We start from the raw sequence: 14,805 nt of genomic DNA on the forward strand, positions 1-14,805 counted from the left end.
TTACTGAGGTAAAGTGTGGTCCAGTGATCAAAAAGGTACGAAAAGTAATAGTAATGTTCAGATGATCACCAAAAAAAAACGATATCTTGCAGAAGTATGTTGCGGCTGAATATGGGAAACAAATAGCTCTAATTAAAGACTGCAAGACAAGATGGAATAGTCTTTTGTCAATGCTTCAACGCGTCTATTTATTAAAAAATTGTATACAAAAGGCATTAATAGACATAAGTCTACCGGAAGGTGAATCTTTGGCTTTATTTAATATTGAGCTTAAAACTGTATCTGCTATCATTAATGCGCTACTTCCAATAAAAGCAACAGTTGAGGCCCTTTGCCGTCGGGATGCTAATTTGTTTACAGCCGAAGTTGCCATAACTTTTATGTTAAAAAAACTTAAAGATGCTAACAACGTTTAAGTCAAAAGTTGCATTCATCTCTCGTTCTTCGAATGCAACAAAGGCGTACCGATGCTAGTGGGATCCTTCAGTATCTGCACAATGGTAGAACCAACATTCAGTCCGAATCTGAAATAGAGCTAGTAACAGTTCCGACTTCAATAAAATGTTGCAAATTAATAGTTGAGTTACTTGAAAGACTAGACGCTACAAATCCAGCTACATCATTAACAGCTAATGAGTCTGAATCAGAAGTTGAACTTTCTGTTTCAAATGAGGCACTACTCGAAATTGTTTCTGATTCCTCTGACTCTTCATCTGAATCTATTTCTTTTGCTCTTAAAAACAGCAAAAGAATCACAGACGAACTTAATAAAGCTATAAAAAAAGCACATTTGCTCAGCATACCAACTCGGTGTGAGACGTTATCGATGAAAATTCAAAAGGAAATGGTGTTGTTTGAAAATGGAGGAACACGTGGTGATTTTTTGCAAAGAGCGTATGATTTTTTCATGACTATTAAGCCTACCAGTGTGGAATCAAAACGTGCTTTTTCTGCGGCCGGACTTTTTGCAAGAAAAATAAGAAGTCGTCTGGGGAATGAAACTTTGGATGTGCTCTGCTTCCTTAAAACGTATTTTAAGAATAATCAAAAATAATTGCATACGTATATTATATCTACAAAAACAACGTCTTTATAATTTAATAATTAAGTATGTATAATATTAACAAACCAAAGAACTTCCTTGAAATTTGTAAGTTTTTTCTAAACATACTTTAAATGTCTTATTAATTTCCTTAAAATTTTTCTAAAATAATATGTTAAAATCTTTCAAAAACAGGTATTTCAAAATCCCGGGATCCCGGGAATAGGTAAACGTAATCCCGAAATCCCGGGATTTTAAGTATAGCACGGGATTACAAACCCTAGTTTTTGCATGATGTATGCATAAAAAAATTATTTCTAATATGTGTATGCCTTTCTTATCAATTGCAAACTTTTTAACATTTAGTTTCACAACCTTCTCCAGGACCTGCACAACCTTCTGCTGGTTAATTTATGATTTAGATTTTGTTCTGAATGATTATTTAATTTTTAATATTTCTATTTATATACACTATTTACTACACTTGTATTATGTTATCCTTTAAAGTGCAGTAGAATTATTATCAAAATCATTGTTTAAATTTTTACTTTGATTAACATTTTTAAAACTATAATTGATTTACTAGTCTTTCATTTTATTTGTTAAGCCAATGACTTTCACAAGTAGTTGATTTATGTTAAATATTACATAACATCATTCAGTATCTATTTAGGGGTCGTCCATAAAGTACGTACGCTCATAGGAGGGAGGGGGAGGTCTTCAAAAACGTACGAAAGCGTATAGGGGGGGGGGGGGAAGAGGGAGGATTCAATTTAAAAGTACGTACTTCGATTTTCTAATTTATTACAACTAACCAGCTAATCAATAGAAAATTTAAATTCTGACTAAAGATCCTAGTTTGCCAACATAAAAAGATGTATGGTATAGGGAGTAGAGAGGGTATAATTTCCCTCTATGCACACACATGCATGGGTGTGAAAGTGTCCTATCTGGAACATCAAAAATCCTACGTGTGCCCATGCACACTTTCCACCCTTTATATACTGGCCCTAAGTAAGGCGTATTTCAGGCAACCTATTTTTTGAGTCAACAAAAAACAGGTATTAGCTGTACCGTGGCTAATGGGTCGGAGTCCCTCTCAAAAAATTGTGTCATTAGGGTCTTAAAATCTTCCAAATTTTACCGCTAGGTTCTGCGAAACTAAAAAGCTCCTTAAATTAGTAAAAGAGCACAAAATTTGCTGCTTCCCCCTCCCCCTCCAATTAAGGGGTATGGGTAGCCTACCCTTGGCACTGGGTTTTAGCCTTTGTCTTCAATATTACTGATCTCGCGTAAGACTCGTTTTTTACGAACTTACTAAAGAGGGATGCCTGAAAAAACGCCCGCATTAAGTATAGTTTATTTTTATTTGATTCGTTATTAAAACAAAAAAAAAGAACAATATGGCTTTACCGGGAATCAAACTTCGGACTTCGCTGTCGATGTTCCTAACATAAACCTCTCGGTCAAGAACACACATTAATAATATTCAATTTAACTTTATTAAAAATGAAAGGCCCCCCTTTCATTTTTAATAAAGTTGTGGCACACGCCTCTCCCCTAACTAATGTAGTAAAATAATCTTGTATACTAATTTCTATTTTTCAATAAACTAAATTTAAAAACTTTTTTCAATTCTCTTTAAAATTTTTTCTTAGGCTGCAGAAGACTGGGGGAGGCACACATCCCGCCCCTAATGTCAATTTATACACCTTTTGTAAATGCTGTAAAGTAAGAAAATATAATTTATACTTTTAAACACAAAATAATTCAGTGTTTTTAAGATTGAAATATTTATGAGTGTAACATTTCACCACAAAGGTTGTTAAAACGTAACGAAGATATCCACTCTTTAATCTAAGATAGACCACTAATATTTGGAAATGGAATTGTAACAAATTAGAACAACTTTTTGTGTATAAAGATAACAAATTTATCAGAAAAACACTCTTTCAAGTGAAAAACTTGTATTTTTTTAAGGTTACGATGGTGTGCCGGTACCCCTTCTGACCCTCTAGACACCCCTTAAATCTATAGACTAATATACATCTATCTCTTACATCTATCTTTTGATACCAAGTTATCGACATTTGGATAAGATTTGAATAAGTTGTAATAATTTCAGTGAAAAAAAATATAATTTTGGAACCACTTTATTCAATAAATCCATATATCTAAAATTTGCTACTAAAAAACGCCATAACATTTTTTTGAATAGTTTGTTTTTGATAATTTTTTCACCTTTAAAATACTGTATTGAAGGGCTTTTTCATGATAGATATCATTCTAGTATATGCTTAATTTAAAAAAATTCAGTCCACGTACCTTATACATATATATATATATATATATATATATATATATATATATATATATATATATATATATATATATATATATATATATATATACAAATATATGATATATATATATATATATATATATATATATATATATATATATATATATATATATATATATATATATATATATATATATATATATATAAACTAGTAGAAAATCACTAAAAAATTTTTTTTTTACATTTAACAATGTGTTTTGTTAATAAAGACTCATCAGAAATCATATATATATATATATATATATATATATATATATATATATATATATATATATATATATATATATATATATATATATATATATATATATATATATATATATATTAGGGTAGGCCACAGTCCCACATATATTTTTCAAAGTATCAATTTTTCTAGTAGCTGCATAAAATATTGTTCCTTTTACTATAAAAATCATTTTTTGTTATGAAAGTGTTTATGTAGCTCATCTCTAAGTTCTGCCGAATTTCATTTTAAGTTTTAGCTATATGAATAAATCCAAAACACAAAACTTCCATTACTTCTGTTCCGTTTTTTAATTTGTTCGGCATAATATTTACTAATGACGGCATATTTCTATTGTATTTCATGCAAACAAACAATACACGCGACGTATTCTTGTTTATTTAAAAATAATGTAAGCAACATGTAAGCTACTGCAGCATGCAGCAGTGTTTTATCTATTTTAACTAATTTGTTGTATTTTGATTCGAATTATTCTTTCTTTTCTAAATATTTTGCATAAGTAACAGCCGCTAAATCATAAAGTACAAAATACAAAAAGAAATGTAATACAAAAAGAAATGTAATTAATACAAATACATGTACAAATACAATTAATACAAAAAAGAAATGTAACTAATACAAAAAGAAATGTAATTAAAATTCTTTTTTATATAATTAAATACCATGAAATTTTACGATACTTAAAGATTTTTGATTTAAAATAAAAAAACTTGTTATTTTCAAACAACATAGTTAGCTTTGATGTGTTTAAAGATAATTTAAAAAACAAGGTTAATAAAAAAAACGAAGAAACACGTATCATAACACTAATATATTTTTTAAGAAAGCAACTAAATTTATTAATTCTATAATTATATTCATCTTTCCATTCGTTTTTAAGAAATGAAGATGTTTTACGTTTTATTATTTTTCTAGCAGTCATAAAATTTAATTCATTTTAACATTTTAACATGGCATCGCATACACAAAAAAAAAAAGAGAATTTGTCTGTAAAAAATAATTTGACTGAGTCAATTAAAAAGAAATACTCAAAAGTATTGAAATCGACAAATGAAATATGGTTGGTTGGATATCCGCTGGCAGATATTAATACCAGTTCTCTGCCTACTACTAGAGACGTCTACAGATTTTTTAGGTTTATACTATTTAAAGATTTTTATAAATTAAATTTCCAAAAATAACTTTATTTTTCAATTTGAAAATGAACTTAAATTCATCTTCTGTTTTGCTTGTTAAGGTATCAATTAAAAATGATGAACAATTCGATTCAAGTGTTTTCTAAATGTACAAAAGAATTAGGTACTAAAAGCAACATTTCAAAATTAAAATTAGCTGCAAAATTAACAATGAAAACCGTTAAAGTTTTTTGGGATAAAGCTGATATTCCTTGCAAGCAGGAAAAGTATATTATTGAAAGTATTATTAAGTTACATGATAAATGGAGAAGTCTTGCAAAGTCTAAACATAAATGTTTTTCAAAAAATGATTTACTTATTCAAGGCTTTAGAAAAATAATGGATAATTTTTTTGATATTAGTTCTCCGAATTGGAAAGAATATGTTAAAAAAACCAGATCAAATTTAAATGCAGAAGAAGATATTCTCTCGTTTTCAACACTCAAAAGTGGAGTAAAAACCGGAGGACTAGGTGGAAAAGATAATTTGTTAAAATTGAGTGTCAAAAGAAAAATAGATAAGGAGGAAAAAGAAAAATTAAGAATCGATAAAGAAAAGAAAATTAAATAATAAAGAAATTGATTTCAGCGTTTATAAAAGTGATAGTGACTCAACTGAAGAATCATTTTTTGCTGCGTCTAGAGGTTCTATGTACTCAGATTCTCAGAGCTCTTCTAAAAATGATTATGAAGTAAATAATTTTGAATCTTCTGCAGGTGTAATGGAAAATGTTGTATCAGATAATATCAATTTAATTTTGCCAAGAAACTTTGTTTGTCATCCAATGATAACAGCAACTGCTGATAGATCTAAACTATCAAACGCACAGCTTATGATGAATGTTTCAGCAATCCTGGTTCTAGGTTACTTTTTGATTGATATTTAAATCACTAATCAGTTTCATGAGTTTTTTATTAGTGTGATTAGTTGATAAGAAAAATTATATTCTGTATTTTTTAGGTGGGGTTAAAGCTAATGATGTAGATATTTCACTAAACACAATTAGAAGAGCACGTAAGCAAAATAGACAAATTATGGCAAGAAATATAATGGCAGAATTTAAAAAAAAAGTTGGATTAGATTATTTAACTCTTCACTGGGATGGGAAACTTATGAAGCAAATATCTGGTAAAAAGTTTGACTATTTAACTGTTTTAGTAAGTGGTTTTCCAAACTGCGAGGAAGGTAAAATTTTATCTATTAAACCTATTCAGTCAGGCACAGGTCATTCTTTATGTAAAGGAATCATAGAAGATTTAGAAAAATGGGATCTTAAAGATAATATTGTTGCCCAAGTTTTCGATACAACGGCTTGTAATACTGGAGTAAGAAACGGAGCGGCAACTCTTCTTGAAGAATGCAAATCTATAAAAACGCTTCTCTGGCTTGCATGTCGTCATCATGTTTTAGAATTAATCCTAGGGTCGTTTTGGAAAGCTTTATTTCAAAAAGAGACATCATCTGATGATAATATAGAGTTTAATAATTTTCAAAAAGAATGGCTTCACTCTAAAAAAATTCCTCTCAAACTTTCAAATAGATCCCTTGATCTTGAAAATTCATTCTTAAAACAAAAAGCAAATGAAACTCGCAATTTCTTAGGGAAAGTATTGCACTCTAAGCATCACCCAAGAGACGATTACAAAGACGCTGTAGAACTAGCAATTTTTCTATTAGGTGGAGAAGAGCCCAAGAAATGGAAAACATGTGGTGCTCACCATCATGCAAGATGGATGGCGCATTTGCTGTATGCACCAAAGATGTTAATATTTAAAAAAGATTTACCCGAATCTGATTTAAAAAACCTTAAAATCTTTTTGACTTTTAGCTCAGCCATTTACATTAAAGCTTGGTTAGAAGCGTCAAAGGCTTGCGATGCACCAATTAATGATATAGAATTATTTAATGATCTAGAAGCACTTAAAGGTATACCAAACTTCCGTGTACCTGCTGAAAAAGCCCAATATGTTTTAAGCAGACACTCTTGGTATCTAACCGAGCAGGTGTCTGTATTAAGTTTATTTTCAAATAAACTTTCTCTAAATGATAAAGACAAAATTGCAAAAAAAATGCTAGAATACGGAAAACCACTTGGTATCAATTGCGGTAAACCAACTCTTCCAGTGATTAGAAAAAATTCCGATTTTTATCTTATATTGGGAACAAGTCTTGGTTGATTTTTCATAATTTAAAAGATGATGGAAAATGGCTTAAAATTCCTTCTTCAGAATGGGACGACAATGCCTATTATTTGAAAATGAAGCTGTTTATCAAAACTCTAAAAGTGACTAATGACGCAGCCGAGAGAGGAATTAAGTTGTGTTCTGATTATCTCCAAATACTTACAAAGGTAAACCGTAAAATTAGTTGAGAAGAAATTATGAATAAAAATCTAAATAATCATACAAATCTACTTTTAGAATAAATTATAGATAAATAATATTTCTTATGTTTAGGACGAGGCTGTACGAAACGAAGTTTTTAACGTGGTTGAAAATCACAGAAAAGTTGTAGGCAATTTTAATAAAAAGCAATTATTCGTTGATTTAGCTGAGTATAAATAATAACCACTTTTTCATTAGCTTTTCTGTTTTTAATTAGACCCCAAAAAAATTCCAAATAAAATAACTCTTCTGTAATCCAGGCAATATATGATTTAAAAAGGGGTTATAAAAGCAGTTATTACTTGTATTGTGGTAAACCCCTCCCCATATGGGGGAGGGGTATTGAAAGTGTCACCAAATATCACATGGAAAGGGTGGTTAGCTACAATGTGACGTGAAAAAAACCTTTTAGTTACAATTCTTATTATAGCGGAATCAGTAAATTTTTAGCAAAAAATTACTTAGAGATATATCTTTTTTAACAATAATAGTACTGCGCATAAAAGAGGGGGCGGGGGAGGAGTTGATAAACAAGTAACACAAAATTATACATGGGGGAAGTCCAAAAAGGTTCAAAAACGTGTTGCCTATTAAATGAACAGCCTCAAATAACAAATATTTCCTATAGATATAAAAATTTTAATCTTTTTTCACTTTCCTACAAAATCCTTATTTTGACATATTTTAGACTAAAAATGAAAATAATCAAATCAAATTCGGCAGCACTCAATGATATTTTTTTCTAAATTTTTTTTTATAGTTTGTATTCATATGTGAAAAGGATCACGTTTTTTTGCAAACATGTTAAATTTTCAAAATTTTTTGTTTTTGGCCTACCCTAATATATATATATATATATATATATATATATATATATATATATATATATATATATATATATATATATATATATATATATATATATATATATATATATATATAATTTAGCATTAGCTTAGTATAACATTTAGACTAAGCTAATGATACTTAGATACTTAGACTAAATAGTATTAATTTTGTTATAGTTTTTATAAACATATTCAAACCTAAAATACTGTTTTAGGTTTATTGTGCGAATGTTTATTGTTTTTTAGCATTATAAATACGTAAATTATAATTAGTATTTCGGATTGATTTACGCACTTAGTGACTTTTTCTTGCAATATGTTGTTAATATTTGGGCATCATAGTGTATAAAAGTCAATTTCCTATAAAACTGTACTTAATGAGTTTTCCTTGTCAACCGACGATATTATTAAGTCAATTGCCACAAGTAAATAGACCTAATTTACTTGTGGCTTCACAAAGTCAATGGACTTTCTAATTTTAGGCATAAGTATAAGCATAAAATTTGACAACAACTGTAAAAATTTTTTTAACATCAAACAGTTCACTATAATTTTTCTTCATATGAAAATAAAAAGTAGAAAATTAGTAAAGAATAATTTAATGAAGACCTATTCCAAAATAAATTGGTTGAATTTTAGTTAGAAATTTAAAGAAAAACATTTGCTTGTCAGTTGTTTAGAATGCAGAAATAACTTGATGTTACAAATGGGTGTACCCTATTAAAGGATAATTAAAAAAAACATTTAATATTAGAAATAAAATAACAAATAATAATGATGGACAGTATTTAAAAATAAAAGCAAAACCAAATTGAAGTACAAAAAAAATATTTTTTTGGTGAAAATCCCAAAACAAAGTTGATATTACTTGTGGAAAAAAATTGAAAAACAACTTCAAAAAACATTTATTTTGTGAAACCCCATGGTTTTTTTAAGTTTTAATTTTAGTACCCACTAATGTGGCTCCATTATCAATTAATCAAGAAATAAACAAAGAAGTGTTAAAACGAATTTAAGAGCTGATCAAGTTGTGACTGATGACCTTAATAAAAGAAATAACTTTCCTGTTCAAATTTTGAACAGCTTAACTCCTTCAGGTATGTCTCCTCATTGTTTAAAATTGAAAATTGGTTGCGTAACTATGTTACTCAGAAATTTAGATCACAAACCTGGGTTATGAAATAGCACTAAAATGAAAGATTGTATTTGTTGCTCGAATTCAGGTAACTTCATCAGATTCTAATTTAATTTTTGTTCTAAAACGTTGTCAGTCTCCTGTCAGTTTTTATTTCATTTAAGAGAACATAAAGAGCATTTAATTGTTGGTTTTTCAAAATTAATAAACATTTAAGTTATGGTAAGTGGAAAATATTACATAAATATTTTAATATTTTCTAATATTCTTTAATTTTAGTCTTGAAATTTTTAAATTTGAAAGTCGATTGTTTGTAGATAGCGAATACGTGTTGTATGCTAATGTACCAATGTGGCAACTCAAATGCATTTATATCAGCTTTGGGAGTTAGCTTTGGGGAGTGGGAAACCCTTTATACCCCCTCCTTACGGACAACTCTGTTGATCATATATATTTATAATTGTTATATGTTTATATGCGTTATGTAAGATTGTATTTATTATATAAGGTTATATGTGTTTATAGCTTGTATATATATTTATACTATATTGTTTCCATGTTTTCAAAGTGGTGCAACTTAGTACCCTTGTAGAGTATGGTTGTTAGGCTTGCCAGCCAAGCTGTGTACTTATAAATATCTTATGCTATATGTCCTATTTTTGTGTGTTATTGCTGTGATTTTATTTTTGTGACTTTTGTTGATAGACAGCTTGGCTTACCTTCCCGTTGGTGACTCTTGATAAAAATGAATAATAAGTACTTTTATTACATAGATTTACTCCTTTTAATCATTCACTAAAAGCCAAGGCAACATTTTGCTATAAATGCAATTTATGTCCTAATTTTATTTTATTTTTAGTATTGTTAATACTTTTGATCTTTGACACAGATTTTATAGTTGGCTTTTCAATAAATAGAACTCACTCCAATATCACAAAAGGTTACCATAAATAAGCAGGTAAACTGAATTCCAATTTTTAAAAGTGATGTGTTTTTTTCTTTTATATTATGTCATAAATCTATTACTTTTTTATTTTAGATTTATCATGACGCATTTATTCAATATAGAAAAACAAAATTGACAATTGTTTTGATTTTTTTAATTAGTAAATTTTTGTTAATTTGTTGAAAAGATTTTTTGCGTTTTACGTTATATTATTAAAAAAATTTTATGAAGATATATAATTTGTTCATTTATTTGATATTTCTATACTTTATGCATAATAGTTTTAATGGCTTAACTTAAGTTTATACCCAAGCTGTAGTATTAATCTATTTTACCATTTACTAAAACCTATTGAAATAGACTTAAAATAACAAGTATATTAATGGTTGGTTTGGAACAGACCTACCATGACTCGTATTTCGGGTCACTGATTTTTTGAATTATATTTTTTAGATTTATAATCGAATGAAATATTTTTAAGATGTTTTTGTTTTGCATTTTATTATTTTGGTAAAAGTTTTGAAATTAAATCTTGATTACTTTTAATTAAAATAAATCTTTCCTTCTGCCGATTTCACGGGTGGGGAGGGGGGATCTTAATCTTATCTTTAAATTTCAAAAAACACCGAGAGAAACGTTACGCCAAATTTTTTAAATCATTTATTTTTTACTGTTTATAACAAATTATTAAAGTAAAGTGACAATATAAAGAATAAATATAAAAATGATAGGTGTGGAGCAAATACAACCTAAACTGTTTTATGGTTACGGACAGCTAACTTTTTATTATTATCAAAATCGTTTAGGGCAATACACGGATTTATAGTCTCAGTTCCGTTCTGCAAATTATCTCAAAGTTGTTTAGAAAAGTAAACATTTCTAGAATTTGAGAAGATTTGACAAAAAAATTTGAGAAACAGAATATGACATATTGATATTTCTTTGATATAAAATTTTTTTAACGCTAAATATCTTTCCTAGCAAAATTTATCACTAATTTAAGTTCGAAATATTTATCTTACTAAACGATTTAGTGATAATTTACGGAACGGAACTGAGATTATAAACCTGTGTTTGTTGTTTTTAAATAGATATAAAATGCGTACAAGATAAAAACCGTATCACTCGAAAAATTTTTTTTTTTTTCTCTTATGCGACAGCGAGTAAAATGTTCAAACCTGCAAGGAAAAATAAAAAACCGTCCTTAAGTACATTGAGTACTCTCGAATCCCTAATAAAAAAAGGGGGTGGGGGAGCGTTTATTAATTTTTGTAAAATATTCTTATCCACTTATTAATTGTTATCAAAAAAAAAAAAAAACATTGAAAATCGACCTTAAAAATTAGTAATTATTTCAGTCACTGATAAAAACAAAACTTTTCAGTGTAAACAGGCTTTAAAAATCACCGACCAAGTAAATCTTAATATATCGAAGATGAGCTTTGATTTATTTCTCAAGATTTGATTTATTTCTCAAGTAAAAAACTTATATCAACATATTAAATCCTAAAATCCTATTGAAATTATTATAAAACATCTGTTAGAAAATGCGTATTTTACCGCAAGCCGCGCTAGATTTAAGTAGTTTTATGCGTGTTTTGTAAAAAATATTAGCTTTGATTTATAAACTGAAATTCTTTTATAAAAAATACTTATGTGACATAGAACCCCCCCCCCCCATTTATTAAACCTGGACTAAAATTCCCCCCCCCCTCTGCCCTTGCATTAAGGACTCCAGAGAACCTAAAAGACAGTCTAAGTATGTCGAAGTTTACACAAAAATAAAGTAAAGAAAATTATTTATTTATCTTTACGCTAAGATTCCGAAGTGCAAGTTTAAAGCCTATTAATAATACTTTCATGTAAATTTTAGGCTATGCTTCGAAGTACGTAGTTTCATTAATGTTGTTAATTATTATTACATTCTTTCTTTTTAAAAATTCAGTTGAACGGGTGGCGTTAAACAGATGGCACCGTCGGAAGTGAACATTAAATATATCCACTAACGTAGCGCAGTAGCAAAATAGCGCGGGTTAGCGATGTGGTATCCGCGCACATCTAATGAAGGTTATGGCAGGCACTCATTTAGTGAACTATAGATTTTATTTAAATAAAGAATGTAAATGAATAAGATTTATATTTATTATACTAATGTAATATATATTTATAATTTTCTTAACATAGATAAAATATTATAACCAAAACACGAAGTAACCTATGCCACATTCAAATTAAAAAATTAGTTGTAAGTGTACAAACAATTAAAACAAGTTCGACGCTAAAAATACACGGCAATCGGACGTACTTTGGTTTTGTTATTAACTACCACCTGCAAATAATTATCTTAAGATGACACGCGTCCGTGCAATTTTAGTCTATAGCATAATTTTACGATATAAAAAGGCGGGTGAAATAAAACGAGCATTTGCTAAAAACAGTGAACAATTTCATCTAATATTACAAGCACCTATAATAGTTCCTAGATCATCCTAGTCATATTTTACAAATCCGGAATATTGTTTCGATAAAATATCCTGAAAAAATCCGGAATTTGTATTGCTTTATTTTCTTTTTAATTTCCCTTTTCGCTAAGTTGTTTCACCTTTAAAATACTGTATTGAAGGGCTTTCTCATGATAGATAACATATGTTTAGTATATGCTTAATTTAAAAAAATTCAGTCCTAATATGTATATATAAATATCTGTATATATATAAATATATTAACTAGTAGAAAATCACTTAAAAATTTTTTTTACATTTAACAATGTGTTTTGTAAATAAAGACTCATCAGAAATCTGATCACATCTGATTTTTTTCGGATGTAACTACGTCCGGAAATTTATTTCATTTTAAATAATGGATTATTTTAGGCGGATGTAGTTACACATCGAGAAAAAATCCCGGATGTAGTTACATCTTTCTAAAGATGTAACTATATTATGCATCGATGAAATTTGGGATGTTATTTCTCGGATATTAATTCAGTAAAGAAAAAAAGCGGATGTTCTTACACAAAAATGCGCGGACGTTGTTGGACAGATGTAGTAATCTTTTTCCCTTAATTTTTTTTTTTTGTTCATATATATATGCTGGCGTATACCTTTTATCCTCGCATTTGTTGTCGTTTTTCTTTATTTTAGTTTATGTTTATATTATAAGTCCGATTTACGCTATTTTTAAGCATACATGTAATAACAGACTATGTCTATTGGTAGCGGTATAAAAGCATTTACTTTTTAGCTTAAACTGAGCTTTTTTTATTCACCCGGCCTAAAGATCTTGTAAGGTAAACAAATCGACTCAAAACATTTTTGCTGAGAATTGTACACGCAATCAAAAAAACCAATGCCTATTGTTATTAAGAAAAATTTATCCTATTTTAAAATAATAAAAAATATGGTCAAACCGTGTACATATTCGCTGCAACTTTTAGCTAAGGTAATCATAATGCTCTTAAACATACTAACATATTGCTTCCAGAACGCCAACTACTACACCACAGCTGGTTAGACTTGTACTCCCAGGTGCTTAATACACAATAGATGTTTTACTAATTTTCGGAAAAATTCCTACGCACCCCAACTTTTTTAAGACACCTGTTTATTAATTTTCAGTTAATAAAACAGAAACTATATCTCAAAATTAAAAATGGTTTCAGTGTAACCCAGCCATAAAAATTATCAACTCACTGATAAAAGCAAAAACTATAGGCGTAATCAGGCTATAAAAAATCGTTAACCTCTAAGAAATTTCATTAACCTTGATTTGGTCAAAAATGAGCTTCTGGCCCCTACTAAGCACATAATATTTTCCTCACTCACTATAGTAGCAAAACGTATATAAACACATTAAAAATCCTACAAAATTATGATAAAACAACTATGATAAAATTCGAATTTTGGCCTATTCTGTCAATACAACATCTCGTTTATTAGATATTAGAGAATACTTGCACACAATCCTTTTAATTATATCTGGAAAGAAATCCTTAGCCCACCTTGTATCAAGCACCTGATAGAAATAATGTTTAACTGATAACTGTGATATAACTAATAACAAGATTGGTGGATAAAAAATTTAATCAAAAAGGTTAAATTAAAAATAATCAATTTTTGCAATTTGCAAATATTGAATGTTTTCAAAATAACTCGACATGATCGGAACATCAGTCGAGATTATACTTTCATCAGTCGAAATTATACTTTCATCAGTCGAGATTATACTGTTAATTATAAGCTAAAATTGCAAAAACTAAATTATGATATACATGACTAAAAACCAATCTGGCATAGTTGTTAACATTCAAAGTTTATGAAGTGTTGAAAAGTATTAATATAGTGTATAATAAAGATTGAGACCATTACAGGGTTTTAAATCACTAGTACTCAAACAAACAACTTAAAACTGCCTGTTTGACCACCACTGCATTATTAAAAAAAATAAAAAATAAAACAAGAACCTGATTTTCATACCACCTAAAACGCTATGATATAAAACTGAAATTATATTACAAAAGATTTGATTTTGATTTAAACTTAAATAGTAAACATTTATATGATTATATATGCATTATGAAGCAAAAATTAAAAAAAATCAATGAAACACAAATACGAAAACAATATACAACAAATATCAAACAGGAACAAATATCAAAAATGTCTGCAAG

The 14,805-nt window shown here is 28.4% G+C and overlaps 1 protein-coding gene across 1 annotated transcript; it reads left to right on the forward strand.

The window, feature by feature from the left end:
* Window positions 1-5,401: 5,401 nt before the first annotated feature.
* LOC136085404 (uncharacterized) lies at window positions 5,402-6,899 on the forward strand. The gene is made up of 3 exons (XM_065806706.1): window positions 5,402-5,686; window positions 5,784-6,826; window positions 6,876-6,899. Exons 1-3 carry the CDS (start codon window positions 5,473-5,475, stop codon window positions 6,897-6,899), a joined length of 1,281 nt encoding a protein of 426 aa, XP_065662778.1. The 5' UTR covers window positions 5,402-5,472.
* Window positions 6,900-14,805: the final 7,906 nt, after the last annotated feature.

The sequence above is a fragment of the Hydra vulgaris genome, chromosome 09 (assembly GCF_038396675.1).
Source record: "Hydra vulgaris chromosome 09, alternate assembly HydraT2T_AEP".
NCBI classification, from domain to species: Eukaryota; Metazoa; Cnidaria; class Hydrozoa; order Anthoathecata; family Hydridae; genus Hydra; species Hydra vulgaris.

Coding starts and splice junctions, on each gene's coding strand:
- LOC136085404 (XM_065806706.1), top strand. CDS start 5,473: ATGTACTCAGATTCTCAGAGCTCTTCTAAAAATGATTATGAAGTAAAT. Junction 5,687..5,783: donor TTCAGCAATCCTGGTTCTAG/GTTACTTTTTGA, acceptor TGTATTTTTTAG/GTGGGGTTAAAGCTAATGAT. Junction 6,827..6,875: donor CTTGGTATCTAACCGAGCAG/GTGTCTGTATTA, acceptor TAAATGATAAAG/ACAAAATTGCAAAAAAAATG.